Source organism: Piliocolobus tephrosceles, chromosome 3, assembly GCF_002776525.5.
Source record: "Piliocolobus tephrosceles isolate RC106 chromosome 3, ASM277652v3, whole genome shotgun sequence".
NCBI lineage: Eukaryota > Metazoa > Chordata > Mammalia > Primates > Cercopithecidae > Piliocolobus > Piliocolobus tephrosceles.
Window position 1 is genome coordinate 183,920,876 of NC_045436.1, and position 13,957 is coordinate 183,934,832.

Below are 13,957 nucleotides of genomic sequence, written 5' to 3' on the forward strand. Positions count from 1 at the left end.
ACAGGTGCCCGCCACCTCGCCCGGCTAATTTTTTGTATTTTTAGTAGAGACGGGGTTTCACCGTGTTAGCCAGGATGGTCTCCATCTCCTGACCTCATGATCCACTCGCCTTGGCCTCCCAAAGTGCTGGGATTACAGGCGTGAGCCACCGCGCCCAGCCAAGAGTCTTCTTAAACATTAAGTTCTAGGCTGGGTATGGTGGCTCACACCTGTGGTCCCTACTCGGGAGGCTGAGGTGGGAGAATCGCTTGAGCCCAGGAGGTCGAGGCTGCAGGGAGCTGAGATTGCGCTACTATACTCCAGCCTAGTCAAGAAAGTGAGATCCTGTCTCAGAAAAATAAAAAAAACTTTAAAGTTCTGTTCTAATTTCCTCACCATTTGCTCCGGGGCTTCTCAGCTCTGGGAGAGAAGCTGCCCACACCCTCTCCTGGGCCACCTGGCAGCTCAGGTGTGTGAGCCATCAGGGCCCAGAGGGGCCTCCAGTGAGGGCTGGGATCTGTCTCCCACTATCCAGGTGACTGAGCTAATCACAAACACAAACCTTTGTGGTTCAACAGAGGACAAAGCCTACTGAAGTGAGAGAAAAGAGTTTCATCAGGAACATGTTCAGAAGAGCCTCAGAAAGACGGGCACCAGGAGGGGACTGGCAATCCCGAACTCTGAAAACGAAGATGGGCGGGGGCCGCGTGTCTGGATCAGACAGAGGCCTGAAGGGGTGGGAATCCCTGGGGTAGCGCTGACGGGGTCACGGCCACGTGCCGGCCCCTCCTGTCTGCCCAGCCTCAGTCTGGTGGGAAGACCCCTGGGGGCCGGGAACCGGAGGAGGAGGCTGCATGCACAGGGGTTGAAGTCCATGTAGAGCCCCTGAACCCCCAAGACTGCACCACACCCCACCCCCAAGTCCTGGTGGACACTCGGGACCCCAGCTCAGGGCAGCAGGCCCTCCCCCCACCTCACTCCTTATCCACAAACCCCACCCTTGGCTGCCTGGTTCCTGGAGGCCTCAGGATGCCCACGCAAAGCCAGGCTCTGGAAGCGGAGGCTGTGGGGGAAGGAGCAGAACAGCTGCAGGCCGCGCATCCATGAAACCCGCCAGCTGCTCCCAAAGAAGTCAGGCTCCAGAAACGAGAGTTCTGGAATTAAACAGACCGATGGCTTACGCTTAAAAACAGATGAGAGTGAAGAACAGCTGTGAAGCAAATGAGTCACCTGAGGCTTCTGGCGGTGAAAGGAATGGGGTCACACAGAGAAGGTGGCAGATACAGGGACTGCAGGAGGCAGAACTGAGAGGAGAAAGAACGACCAGGGACCTCAGGAGGGAACAGCAAGGGCAGCAGAAGAGGCGGCTTCCACCAATTTCCGAACTCCCAAGGTCAAGTGCGGGAAGCACCATTCACCTGCGCAGGGGGAGCGTCTTCCAGGAGGATCCCCGTCCCCTCCCTCGTCAAACAGACAGAACGGCCTCGTCAGGTATTTTGGTTTCGAAGATGTCGTGAGTCAAGAAACCCGACAGGCTTTTACGTTGCTCAGCGATGACTAAACTTGCCTCCCTCAGGAAGATTCGGAGGAGCCACCGGTCCCAGGAGGCCTGTGCCTTGAGGCTGAGTGCCCACCAGCGGTGGGTGGGGGCGAGGGGGCCTGCGCCCGTTCGATGATGGAGAAGAGGTCGGCTGTGAAGCCAGCATGGCCGGCTGATGCCACTCTGAGCCTCGGCTGCTCCGAGTTGGCTGCTGAACAAACCTAGAGCTGGAGCCCAGCCAGCGGCCGGAGGGGCCAGAGCCTCTAGGCACAGGCACAGCATCCACACCCTCATGCCCTTCGGAGGGGCCACCAGGGGACGGCACAAGGCTGGGAGCAGAGACATGGGCCTGGGCCTGGGTGGCGGGTGCTTCCCTCATCTGTGTGTGTGTGTGTGTGTGTTTTTAATGCTTAGTATGAAAAGTACATAAATTTAATCAGGTCATCCAAATGACTGAGAAGGGTTTAAGAGTTAAGAGAAGAAACGACTGTCGTTGGTGTGAGGTGGACAACACAGAGCCCGTGACTGGCAGGAGCTTAGGGGCCACTGCGCTGGGCTCGGAAGTGACATGAGGATGTGGCAAAGCACAAATCCAAACACAGCAGGAGGACACCAGAAACGCCCAGAAAATCCACGCAACCTCTGGTTAAGTCTAACTATAATGTCGCGTCAAAACTTCAGTAAGATAAAGAAGCGCTTCCTAGAATAGTGTGAAATAAAATTTTAAAATTGCCAAAAACAATCTGGAACAAACCCTCAGATGACTTCCAAGTTTTGGAAGACGGGGATCAGGAACTCATCACAAAGTTACAGACGCAGATAATCCCACAAACGGACATGGAATCCAAGTTTAAGAGCAGCCACAAGAAGGACAGAAAGAGAATGCAAAATTTCCAAACCATTAGAGCAGAGGAAGAAGACAATAAAACCTGATCCAGGCCCTCTAAGGGTAGAGGGGAAGAAGATGTGTTTTCTCACTGTTTGGACGAACGGAGGCAAGATGGTGCACTTCCGGGTTCTTCTTCACCACCAACTCTTCCCGCGCGCGCGAAAATGCTGCCGGCGCCCGGGAAGGTGCAGACCAACTGGGCACGCGCCACGTGACATCAATCCGAAGAGACCAAGATTTACCTGGTCGCACCTGCGGAACGCCCCTGACACGCCCGTGCCCCGCCTATTGCCCTCCCACTCCTAGAAAAGCCGCTCTCCGCCATTGAGCCACGCGGCCTTCTCACAGCCCCGGCGGCCTTCTCACACAGCCCCTCCTCAGGCCTCTAAGGATTGAGGAACCTCCTCCTGCTTCCACACCGCAGACGGACCAGGACCTGAGACCCGCTTCCCTCACTCTCATGGCCTCTCTGGGGTAAGTGCCCTTGTCTCCTCTTTACCTCCCTTGGCCAGAAATCCTGCGCGGGTCCGAGGTCCATTTTGAGCCACCAAGTGGCTCGGAGACCCGTTCAGGACGGAGACGTCCGCCTGAAGGTAATCTCCACCTTGGCTTCAAGAGCCTCCAGTCTGTCTCTGCTGGTTCCAAAGGAGGCTTTGAAGCCAGGCAGAGATCCACTTCCATTTCCATTGTGTCCATTGTGTGTCGGTAAAGAGGAAACAAATGGGAAACCCCCAGTCCAAATTTCCAAAGAGCACCCCCTTAGGGTGCCTCCTAGCCAATTTAAAAACCTTACAGCTTGAACAAGACCTTAGGAGGAAGCGGTTAATTTTCCTTTCCACTGTGGCGTGATCGACCTCAGCAATTTCTGCCAGCAGCTAGGCAAGTGGTCCGAAATTTACATACAAGGCTTTTAGGCCTTAGGCTCTCGTCCCTATACTCCTTCTCTCCCCGTTCTCCCCACCCCCTCCCTTCCTGCCCAGACTCCTCCTTCCTCCTCCTTATCTACTAGTAATCCACTGGGTCCCGTGCCTCCTTCGGGGCCCCCAACTGGCTGTCTTGAGTCCCCTATCTCTGCCCACACCCTCCTACAGTGTTAGCACCTTTGCGAGAGGTGGCTGGGGCGGGGGGTAGTCAGAGTACATGTCCCTTTTTCATTGGCCGATCTTTCCAAAATTGAGAAGCGTTTAGGTGATTTCTCAGCTAATCCTACCATATACATAAAGGAATTTAGATACCTTTGTCAGTCCTATGACTTAACTTGGCATGACCTCCAGGTTATCCTAACCTCTACCCTAAACTGACTGAGGTTCTAACCCAATATACCCAGTTAGATCCGGCCTCCCCCAGAGGGGCCACCATTTTGGCGTCTTATTTCATTTCTCAATCAGCTCCTGACATTCGTAAAAAACTTCAAAAGGTAGAGGATGGTCCTCAGACACCAATACAAGACCTGGTTAAATTAGCCTTTAAGGTCTATAGCTCCAGAGAGGAGATGGCAGGCTCGCCTTGAACAGAAGGCACAGCTCCTAGCAGCGGCTTTACAGCCCAGTCGTAACCCCAGACCAGAGAGCACACACCCCTCAGACTCCAAAGCTACAAAAGGAGCCTGCCTGCTATAAGTGCGGCAAGGCAGGACACTATGCCAACAGGTGTCCGCAAGGTCCCCGAGTCCCAACGCAGCCTTGCTATAAGTGCAAGGCATCGGGACATTAGGCCAGTGAATGTCCTAACCCTCGTCCACCAGCAACCCCCTGCCCTGCTTGCCAGCAGGGAGAAAACTGGAAGTCTGATTGCCCCACCCTGAGAACAGGTGCCGCGCCTCTACGTGACCCCCTTTCCCAGGATCCTGGGAGCTCCTTCCAGCTCCTACATCTGGACGATGACAACTGAAGGTGCCGAGACTCGGGGACCCCCATCACCCTCGCCAAGCCACGGGTAACTCTCCTGGTAGCGGGTAAGACAATTAATTTTTTAATCAACAGCAAGGCTACCTATTCTGTTTTGCCGTCCTTCTCTAGACCTAGCCTTCCATCCAATATCTCTGTAGTAGGAGTAAGTGGAAAGCCATCCACTCCACGAAAAACTCCACCCCTTAATTGCTACCTGGCCAACAATTACTTTGCGCAGTCGTTCCTCATTCCAAGCTAAAACGGGCCCCTACCGAAAGCAATCCGCGGAAATCAGTTTGGCTTTCCCCCACTCGCCTCAAACTTACTAAATTTTCTTAACTATCTCATACTCCCCAACCTTGCCGGGACCTTCCTTCTGGGTTTTGCCCATATTCCAACAAATGCTTCCATTCCTCATTCCTATACTAATACTGTGCCTTATTTTATTTTTCATCCGTGCGTCCAAATACCAACCATGGGCCCCGACCTTAACGACGCCCCTTAACAGCAGGAAGTAGCCAGACAGACCACGGCGCCCCTTTATCACTATTATCAATAAAAGGTTGGACTGTTTGGACGAACGGAGGCAAGATGGTGAACTTCCGGGTTCTTCTTCACCACCAACTCTTCCCGCGCGCGCGAAAATGCAGCCGGCGCCCGGGAAGGTGCAGACCAACTGGGCATGCGCCAGGTGACATCAATCCAAAGAGACCAAGATTTACCTGGTCGCACCTGTGGAACGCCCCTGACACGCCCGTGCCCCGCCTATTGCCCTCCCACTCCTAGAAAAGCCGCTCTCCGCCATTGAGCCACGCGGCCTTCTCACAGCCCCACTGCTGTCGGGATGTCGGGACTGTGGGAAGTCCCTCCGAGAGCCCCACCGGGGGACTCTGCCGGCCTCCTTTGCCGGAGGCCGACAGACTTCACCCCCACACCTTAGGTTACCAAAATAAACTTGCAGTTTTGCTCCTATACTCGCCTACCCGCTGGTTCTTTTGTGCCCGCTGGGCTGGTCTTAGAAAAAACAAATCACTCACCACAAAGACAAGGGGTTAAACTCCCCTATCAAAGCTAACCTGAGATGGGTGTAAAAAAGCAAAGCAAAAGCCTCTGTAACACACCTGAGACAAATGACAGGGAGGGTGGAAGCAGGGCCCAGCAGTAACAGTAGCAATCTTAGTACAAGAGAAACGGGGGTTAGAACAAAAACACACTGAACAGGAAAAAAAGAAAAAAAGAATCCACACTGGCAAAAGGTGCAAGTCATCAAAACTATGTAAGAACCGTCAGCCTGCACACCCAGCAGCATGGCTCCAAAGCATCACTGCGAGGTTACAGAGCAACAGAGAAAACAGGAATCTAAAGGGGTGCGTCAACAAGAAAAACCACCGAACTTGAAGGTCGGAGTTAACAATCTCCCAGGATGCCTGCTTGCTTCTCATTCATTCAACTGAACACCTCAAAGTGCCTCACAAGTAGGAAATCATTTAATCTTCCTAAAAACCTCGAGGCAGTCTCATCACTGCCTCACACCACAGACAAACGGAGGCAGAGGTAGGTCACTTGTGAAGGCCACGCCCTGGCTAAAGGCAGAGCAGGACGTGGACAACTGGCCCCCGGGATCTGCTTGTTCACCCACCACACCAACCAGCAAACTCAGCCAGAGGAAATCACCCCCAGGCCCCCGGAAAATCTGCACCCAAGTGAACAAGAAAGAAGATCTCAATCCCCCAAGGCGGAGGTCCGTGTAGACAACGCTCCCTGACCGCTCGGGAAGGAGACCAGAAAGGAGAGTGGATGGAACCCAAAAAGGCCATGTCACTTGAATATTTCAGAACAAACTTCTCCATTAAAAAGGAACTCTGATGAAATTACAGCTTCTTTAGAAATGAATGCCAGTGAAAATATTACTCATAAAAGTCTGCAGGGAGAAGCCAGGAGCACACAGGAAACACACAGCCAGAAATGCACTTACAAAAAGACTGGGCAGGCATGCGGGCTCATGCCTGGAACCCTGGCACTTTGGGAGACTGAGGCAGGCGGACTGCTTGAGCCTAGGAGTTCAGACCGGCCTAGGCAACACAGCAAGACTCCATCGCTACAAAAAATTTAAAAAGTTAACCGGTGTGGTGTGCCAACAGTGTCTGCTACTCTGGAGGCTTGGGCAGGAGCCCAGGAGGTGGAGGGTGCAGGGAGCTGTGAGTGTACCACTGCACTCTAGACTGGATAAGAGAGCCCGATCCCATCTCAAAGAACAACAAAAGACTTTTTTTTTGAGACGGAGTCTCGCTCTGTCGCCCAGGCTGGAGTGCAGTGGGGCGATCACTGCTCACTGCAAGCTCCGCCTCCCGGGTTCACGTCATTCTCCTGCCTCAGCTTCCCGAGTAGCTGGGACTACAGGCGTAAGACACTGTGCCCGGCCATGTTTTTTGTATTTTTAGTAGAGACGGGATTTCATCATGTTAAACAGGATATCTTGATCTCCTAACCTCATGGTCTGCCTGCCTCAGCCTCCTAAAGTGCTGGGATTACAGGCGTGAGCCACCGCGCCTGGCCAACAAAAGACTTTTAACTTAAGATGTCAGAAAATAAAAAATGTTTTAAGAAAATTCAGCAAGGCTGGGCATGGGGGCTCACGCCTGTAATCCCAGCACTTTGGGAGGCCGGGGTGGGCGGATCATGAGGTCAGGAGTTCAAGACCAGCCTGGCCAACATGGTAAAACCCCATCTCTGCTAAAAATATAAAAATTAGCTGGGCGTGGCAGGGCGTGCCTGTAATCCTAGCTACTTGGAAGGCTGAGGCAGGAGAATCGCTTGAACCCAGGAGGCGGAGGTTGCAGTGAGCCAAGATTGCACCACTGCACTCCAGCCTGGTGACAGAGTGAGACTGTCTCAAAAAAAAAAAAAAAAAAAAGGCCGGGCGCGGTGGCTCAAGCTTGTAATCCCAGCACTTTGGGAGGCCGAGACAGGCGGATCACGAGGTCGGGAGATCGAGACCATCCTGGCTAACACAGTGAAACCCCGTCTCTACTAAAAAATACAAAAAACTAGCTGGGCGAGGTGGTGGGCGCCTGTAGTCCCAGCTACTCGGGAGGCTGAGGCAGGAGAATGGTGTGAACCTGGGAGGCGAAGCTTGCAGTGAGTTGAGATCCGGCCACTGTACTCCAGCCTGGGTGATAGAGCAAGACTCCGTCTCAAAAAAAAAAAAAAAAAGAAAGAAAGAAAAAAGAAAATTGAAAATTCAGTAGGGCGTGGTGGCTCATGCCTGTAATTCTAGCACTTTGGGAGGCTGAGGTGGGCAGATCACCTGAGTTCGGGAGTTCAAGACCAGCCTGACCAACATGGAGAAACTCCGTCTCTACTAAAAATACAAAATTAGCCGGGCGTAGTGGCGCACGCCTGTAATCCCAGCTACTCAGGAGGCTGAGGCAGGATAATCACTTGAACATGGGAGGCAAAGGTTGCAGTGAGCTGAGATCGTGCCATTGCACTCCAGCCTGGGCAACAATAGCAAAATTTCATCTCAAAAAAGAAAGAAAATTCAATGTTTGATCAATTTAAAAAAAAATTGGCCCTTTTAAAAGCAACAAATACATCTTTAGCACATCAAGGATCAAAAGAAAAGGTAAATATTAGTAAAAATAAGCACTGATATAAATTTAAAACTGCAAAACAGAGATTAAACTGCAGGAGGACATCACACACAGCTTCACATCGATCCGTGGAAAACCACACCAGAGGAAAGGGGAGCAGCAGCCCGCACCCCTCTGGAACACCAGCCCACCCAGCAGACCCCAAAACCAAATTTCCACAAGATCCCAGGGGGTTCCTCACCATGGGGGAACTGCTCTAAGGACAAGTAACTAACAGAGGCCAACCAGGAAAGACCCAGGGGCCTCAGCGCAGACGAGACCAACACCACATAGAGAAGAACAGCATAGTTCCAGAAGAGCCTCCAACCCACCAACAGAGGAAGCATCAGGCACTTAAACACCAGAAACCAAGCATGGCAGTGAAACCAGGGGTCATTAAAGAAGAAGGCGATTTCCTCTCTTCCTGCCCCTCCGGACCTCTTCTCTGAACTGGCTGCTCTTCTCTACTGACCCAAATGGTAACGACATCACATCCCACGTTGGACACACGTGTCTATTTCTGTAATGCCCGCCGAACCTTTTAAACAATGCATAAGTATAAACTAAAAAGTTAAGGTCCCATTACTCAGCCGGGCGCGGTGGCTCACGCCTGTCATCCCAGCACTTTGGGAGGCTGAGGCGGGCGGATCCCCTGAGGTCAGGAGTTCAAGACCAGCCTGGCCAATGTGGTGAAATCCCGTCTCTACTAAAAATACAAAAGTTAGCGAGGCATGGTGACAGGCGCCTCTAGTCCCAGCTACTCAGGATGCTGAGGCAGGAGCATCGCTTGAACCCAGGAGGCAGAGGCTGCAGTGAGCCAAGATGGTGCCACTGCACTGCAGCCTGGCAGACAAGAGCAAAACTCCACCCCCCAAAAAAAAGTTCTCTAGACGTGGGTATGGAATTTCACTAAATTCTTTTACTGTGTGTCTGTGACCATGTAGTTTTTCCGTCTTCATCTGGTAATACAGTAAATGACACACGAAGAGGCCCTCAACGTTCACTCTCACTTTCAACACGCTGCCGGGCTTTGCCTTCTTTCACACAACATTCACAGACGCACAGAGACGTGCCCGGGGGGAAAGGCACACAACTCGGGCCATGGGGCTGAGAGGCCAGAGCCGGCCGCTGACCTGCCATGTTTTATATCTGCCATGCTTTACCCTAAGCACATGCCCTTCTGGTAATTTTGTAAAAAGAAAAACAAAGGAAGAAGTCGGGAGGAAGAAAACTGCAGCCCTTGGGTGCTGGGCATCACTTCATCCTGAGGGAAGGTTTCTGGTGTGAGCCCACCCTCAGTGCTCCTGGCACTGCACTATTACAGGACTAATACAGGAGCGTCCCGAGCCCCGGGGCCCCACCTACCTGCTCAGGGTCCCTGGGGAGCACTAATACAGAAGCCTTGGGGCCCCGCCCACCTGCTCATGGTTCCAAATACTGGAGCATCCGGAAGCCCCGGGGCCCCGCCCACCTGCTCGTCGCTGCGGTGGTAGTCGTTGTCCTCCTCCGGCTTCTCCTCCGCGGCCTCTTTGTTTGAACTGTCGTCTGCTTTGGTTTCACCTTTTAGCACAAACAGAACATAGTGCACCATGAAATCCAAACTGTCAAGCCATTTAAAAAACTCCACTGTACTCCAAATGCCATCAAAAATTCATTCCATTAGGAGACTCTGGACCCCCGAAGCAGAGTAAGAGTCAAAGGAAAGCCATCTGCAAAGCGTCTGCAGGGGTTTCCCCAGGCGGCGGAATGGGCGTGTGGGTCTGTGGGTGCAGGAGTGGGGAGCACAGAAGACAGGGACGGGGCAGCCGGAGCTGGTGCGGGACACAGACGTGCTTCGCACCCACCCGGCCAGGCCCGCCCAGAGCTGCTCAGTGCTGATCCCATCAGCCCTCCATCTGAAAGCCTTCTGCTAAAAGTCCACTATTCTAACACTGCATTTAAAATGAAAACTTCCCCTCAGGTAAAACGGTTCTGACAGGACTGCTTGGTTCCCAGACACGCTTCCTAAGCACCCCTCACGGCTGCGCTTCCTGAGACCCGCAAAGCCATGGGAGTGACAGAGCCAGGCCCCTCCTACCCCTCCAACTGTCACAGATACACAGAGGAGCCTAAACATTTCTTAAGAGTTTGTGTGGTCCATTAGGAAAATAAAATGTCCTCAAGACATGAAAATCTGTTGTGATACGCTCAGATCTGAACATACCACTCCCTTTACACAGAAACCAAACCATTATTTTGCCATTTTACAGTAAACCAAGCCAAGCCAAGTCTCAGGAAGTTCACCTTCCACTACTTTTTCCACAGGCTCTCCGACCCCTGACCTCTGCCCCCTAGGCACTCTCGGGGGGCCCTCCTGCTCTCCCCTGCTGGCCTCACCCCTCCAGGACCCCTGCTTCTCCCCTCTGTCCACATTCCCACTGGTACCAGGAGTGAGGAGGAACGCCTCGAACCCTAACCTCTCTGCACCCTCAGGTTCCTTCATTTTCTCCCCTGAGTACGTGTGGGAGGGCCTGGCAGACAGTGCCGGCTCTTTAAGAAAAGGCCTCGTGCAGGGATTCCTGGGGCTTCTCGATGGGCACGCAGGGCACTCACCATTCCGATGGGAATCTAAGTGCTGTTTTGCAGAGCAGGTCTCCCCCTTGATGTCTCCAGGCACCTCCATGCCCAATTTGTGATAGAACTCCCTCTGCTTTCTCATTTCCGCTACGGAAAATCAACACACAGTTTTTAATCTTACACAGGCAGTGGATTATATTAAACTTCTGTTCATAAACATCACATAAAGAAAATTACGGATTTGCATTATGAAGTTTGAAGGCTACTAATAAGAAAGCAGCAAATTAAGACTGGGATGTTTCCGGAGCTCAGCACAGCAGGAGGTGCACCCCCCGGGCACCCGCCCCACCAACCCACATGGGACGCTGAGTCGCAGGCCGGCTGCTTCAGGCCTAGGACAGGCACGGAGCCCAGGAAGCCCAGCTGTGGGACTGTCATCCCCACCTCGGCCACCGCCTGTGAGTGTCCAATGTTGCAGAGCCAACCATCACCGGGGCTTGATAAACACTGCGGCCACATGGGTGCCGCATCAAACATCACTGCTGACCTCATGGCTGAGCCAGTGAACTGCCTGGACACCCGCAGCTCAGAGAATGAACCTGCCACTGGGTTCTCCCCACACTTCTGCGCAGTGGCAGACCCTGCCAGCTCACAGGCACCCAAGGCCACCACTGAGGAACCCCAAGAGAGCCCTCGAGGGCCCGACAGCCCCAGGGACCATGTGTCCCGGGTGCCTGAGTCCACAGCCTGCTGCGACGGCTGCTCACAGCTATGGGCTCTGGCGCCACGTTGCCTGGCAGTGGGTTAAGAGTGCCCCCTGGTGTCTGTGGCCACAACCACAGGCACAAATTCCAGGGAAGAGACTGCCCGGCCGCAGACAGGCAGCATCCTCCTCACCCACACCTGCCATTGGGTCACTCCAGCTCGAGGCGGTCTCTGCTGGTCGGACCAGAAGAGGCCTGACCCTCCAGGGATGGCCAGCAAGAGCAGGCCAGAACCTTGCAGGTTCCAGGGAAAAGCAAACGGACTCTCAGCAAAGGCCCCCTAAATGTGACCTTAAGTTCACACCCAGGCAACGGAGTGGAAGACGTGGGTCACTGCTCAGGAACACAGTAGGCAGCAAAGAAAGGTTAGAAAAAAGCTGCTCAAACTGCAACCCAGACATCACTCTGAAAACTAACTTACGTGTTACATGACCAAGGAATTCTTCACCAAACTTTTTATCCACGTTTGTCCTCCCTACATACCATGTGCTCAGCCAGGCCAGGGAAACACCCCGGATAAATCCCAACCTACACAGCTGCCTCACAAACACCAACCATGCAGGCACCAATGCCTGCGTGAGGCAACAAGCTTGGACAGAGAGGATGACACCCCATGAGCCTGGGCAGAGGGGGAGGAGGGGACCCCGAGAGCCTGGGCAGAGGGGGAGGAGGGGACCCCAAGAGCCTGGGCAGAGAGGGAGGAGGGGACCCCGAGAGCCTGGATAGACAGGAGGGGACCCCGAGAGGCAAGGGGATAGGTGTGGCCGGCCTCAGGTGGATGGAGTGCTAGAGCTTCACAAGGGAAATGCTGAAAGATTAGCCTGGACAATCTGAGAGCAACTTGGAAGAAAATGTTTCCCTTAAATAATCACATCCCAGCAGCTGGAATGGAGGCCTGGAAGACGGAGGCTGACAGCAGGAGGCTGTGGCCATCAGAGTCTCCAGAAGAGCTGTAATGGGAACGACAGAAAGGTCACATGGGTCTGTGCAAAGGAGAGAGCCCCATGGACACAGTGGAAAACAACTCAGCTTCAGACCCTCGGCTCTAATTCCCATTTCTTTAATTCTCACCTAGAAGAATAAAAAAGGATTAAAAATAGTAGCACTCAGTGTCAGGTGTATAGAAGCATTCAAACATTTATTGGGGCTGGGTGGTGGCTCACACCTGTAATCCTGGCAGTTTGGGAGGCTGAGGCAGGTGGATCACCTGAGGTCAGGAGTTCGAGACCAGCCTGGCCAACACAGTGAAACCCCATCTCTACTAAAATACAAAAAATTAGCCGGACATGGTGGCAGGTGCCTGTAATCCCAGCTACTCAGGAGGCTGAGATGGGAGAACTGTGTAAACCTGGGAGGCAGAGGTTGCGGTGAGCTGAGATTGTGCCACTGCACTCAGCCTGGGCAACAAGAGTGAAACTCCGTCTCAAAAGTGAATGAATGAATGAATGAATGAATGAATGAATGAGAGCTCACTGTCTCCGGACACCGCTCTTCAGCCGTGGCAGTCCAGCCTGATCTGATGAGCTCACTGTTGTACAAGGCTAACGAATCAGACAATTGGAAGCTTACTCTGACTACAGCCGTATTTCATTTTCACTTCTGAGAAGAAATTCTGCTGTGATGAGACATTCCATTTTAAATTTTCAGTATTTTCTAAATATTGCTTTCCTGTGAGTGGGGAATATTGCTGGTGTCTAAATACTGCTTTCCTGTAAGGGGGGATATTGCTGGTGTTGAGTCGGTGACTCCATCGTCAGCTGTTTGCTCTCGGCATAGCTACAGTATCACGGATGAGAAACTCAGTGCTTTGCCATCAACAATGACAGTTCAACAACAAAACAATCCACAGTTCACTGTGGCTTCGAAGCGCAACCCTGAAGTCCCCTTTTCTGCTTTCCTCGTTCTGATGTGAAGGCCGTGCAGTGGTCGTGAAAACGTCCCGACGCAGCGGCCATGAAAACGTCCCGACGCGGTGATGAGTTCCAGCCAGGGCGCAGAGAGCTGCTCAAAGCCACCAGCAGGCAGGCAGCATGCGCCCGGTGCACGCTCAACTGCACCACGGACGGGTGAAGGCAGACTGCCGCTGAGCCAGAGGGCTGGTTCCAATCAGACTATGCACCATAAAATTTCAATTATTGGCCGGGCGCGGTGGCTCAAGCCTGTAATCCCAGCACTCTGGGAGGCCAAGACAGGTGGATCACAAGGTCAGGAGATCGAGACCATCCTGGCTAACACAGTGAAACCCCGTCTCTACTAAAAAATACAAAAACTAGCCGGGCAAGGTGGCGGGAACCTGTAGTCCCAGCTACTCGGGAGGCTGAGGCAGGAGAATGGCATGAACCCGGGAGGCGGAGCTTGCAGTGAGCCGAGATTGGGCCACTGCACTCCAGCCTGGGGGACAGAGCGAGACTCCATCTCAAAAAAAAAAAAAAAGAAAAAAGAAATTTCAATTCTTACATTTTCACATCATAAAATACGATGCTTTTGATTTTTTCGGACTATTTAAAAATGTAAAGAAACATTCTTAGCTCATGAGATCCTCTTGCCTCGGCCTCCCACAGTGCTAGGGCTACAGGCATGAGACACTGTGTCCGGTCCCCACGTTTCTACAGCAAGAGGTGACAGGCATATTCAGGATCCGCGGAGAGAGGACTGGTGAGCGCGCGAGCCCCACGGCCCTCCCCAGGAACGCAGAGGAGCCTGGAGAG

At 53.0% G+C, this 13,957-nt stretch overlaps 1 protein-coding gene across 1 annotated transcript in view; it reads right to left on the reverse strand.

Moving 5' to 3' along the window:
* Positions 1-13,957, reverse strand: part of PCGF3 (polycomb group ring finger 3) — a 62,897-nt gene that overhangs the window by 15,752 nt on the left and 33,188 nt on the right. The window contains exons 7-8 of the mRNA XM_023206731.1: positions 10,522-10,632; positions 9,401-9,489 (exon numbers count right to left, since the gene is read on the reverse strand). Of these exons, the coding sequence (XP_023062499.1) occupies positions 9,401-9,489; positions 10,522-10,632 (200 nt within the window). The remainder of the gene's footprint in view (positions 1-9,400; positions 9,490-10,521; positions 10,633-13,957) is intronic.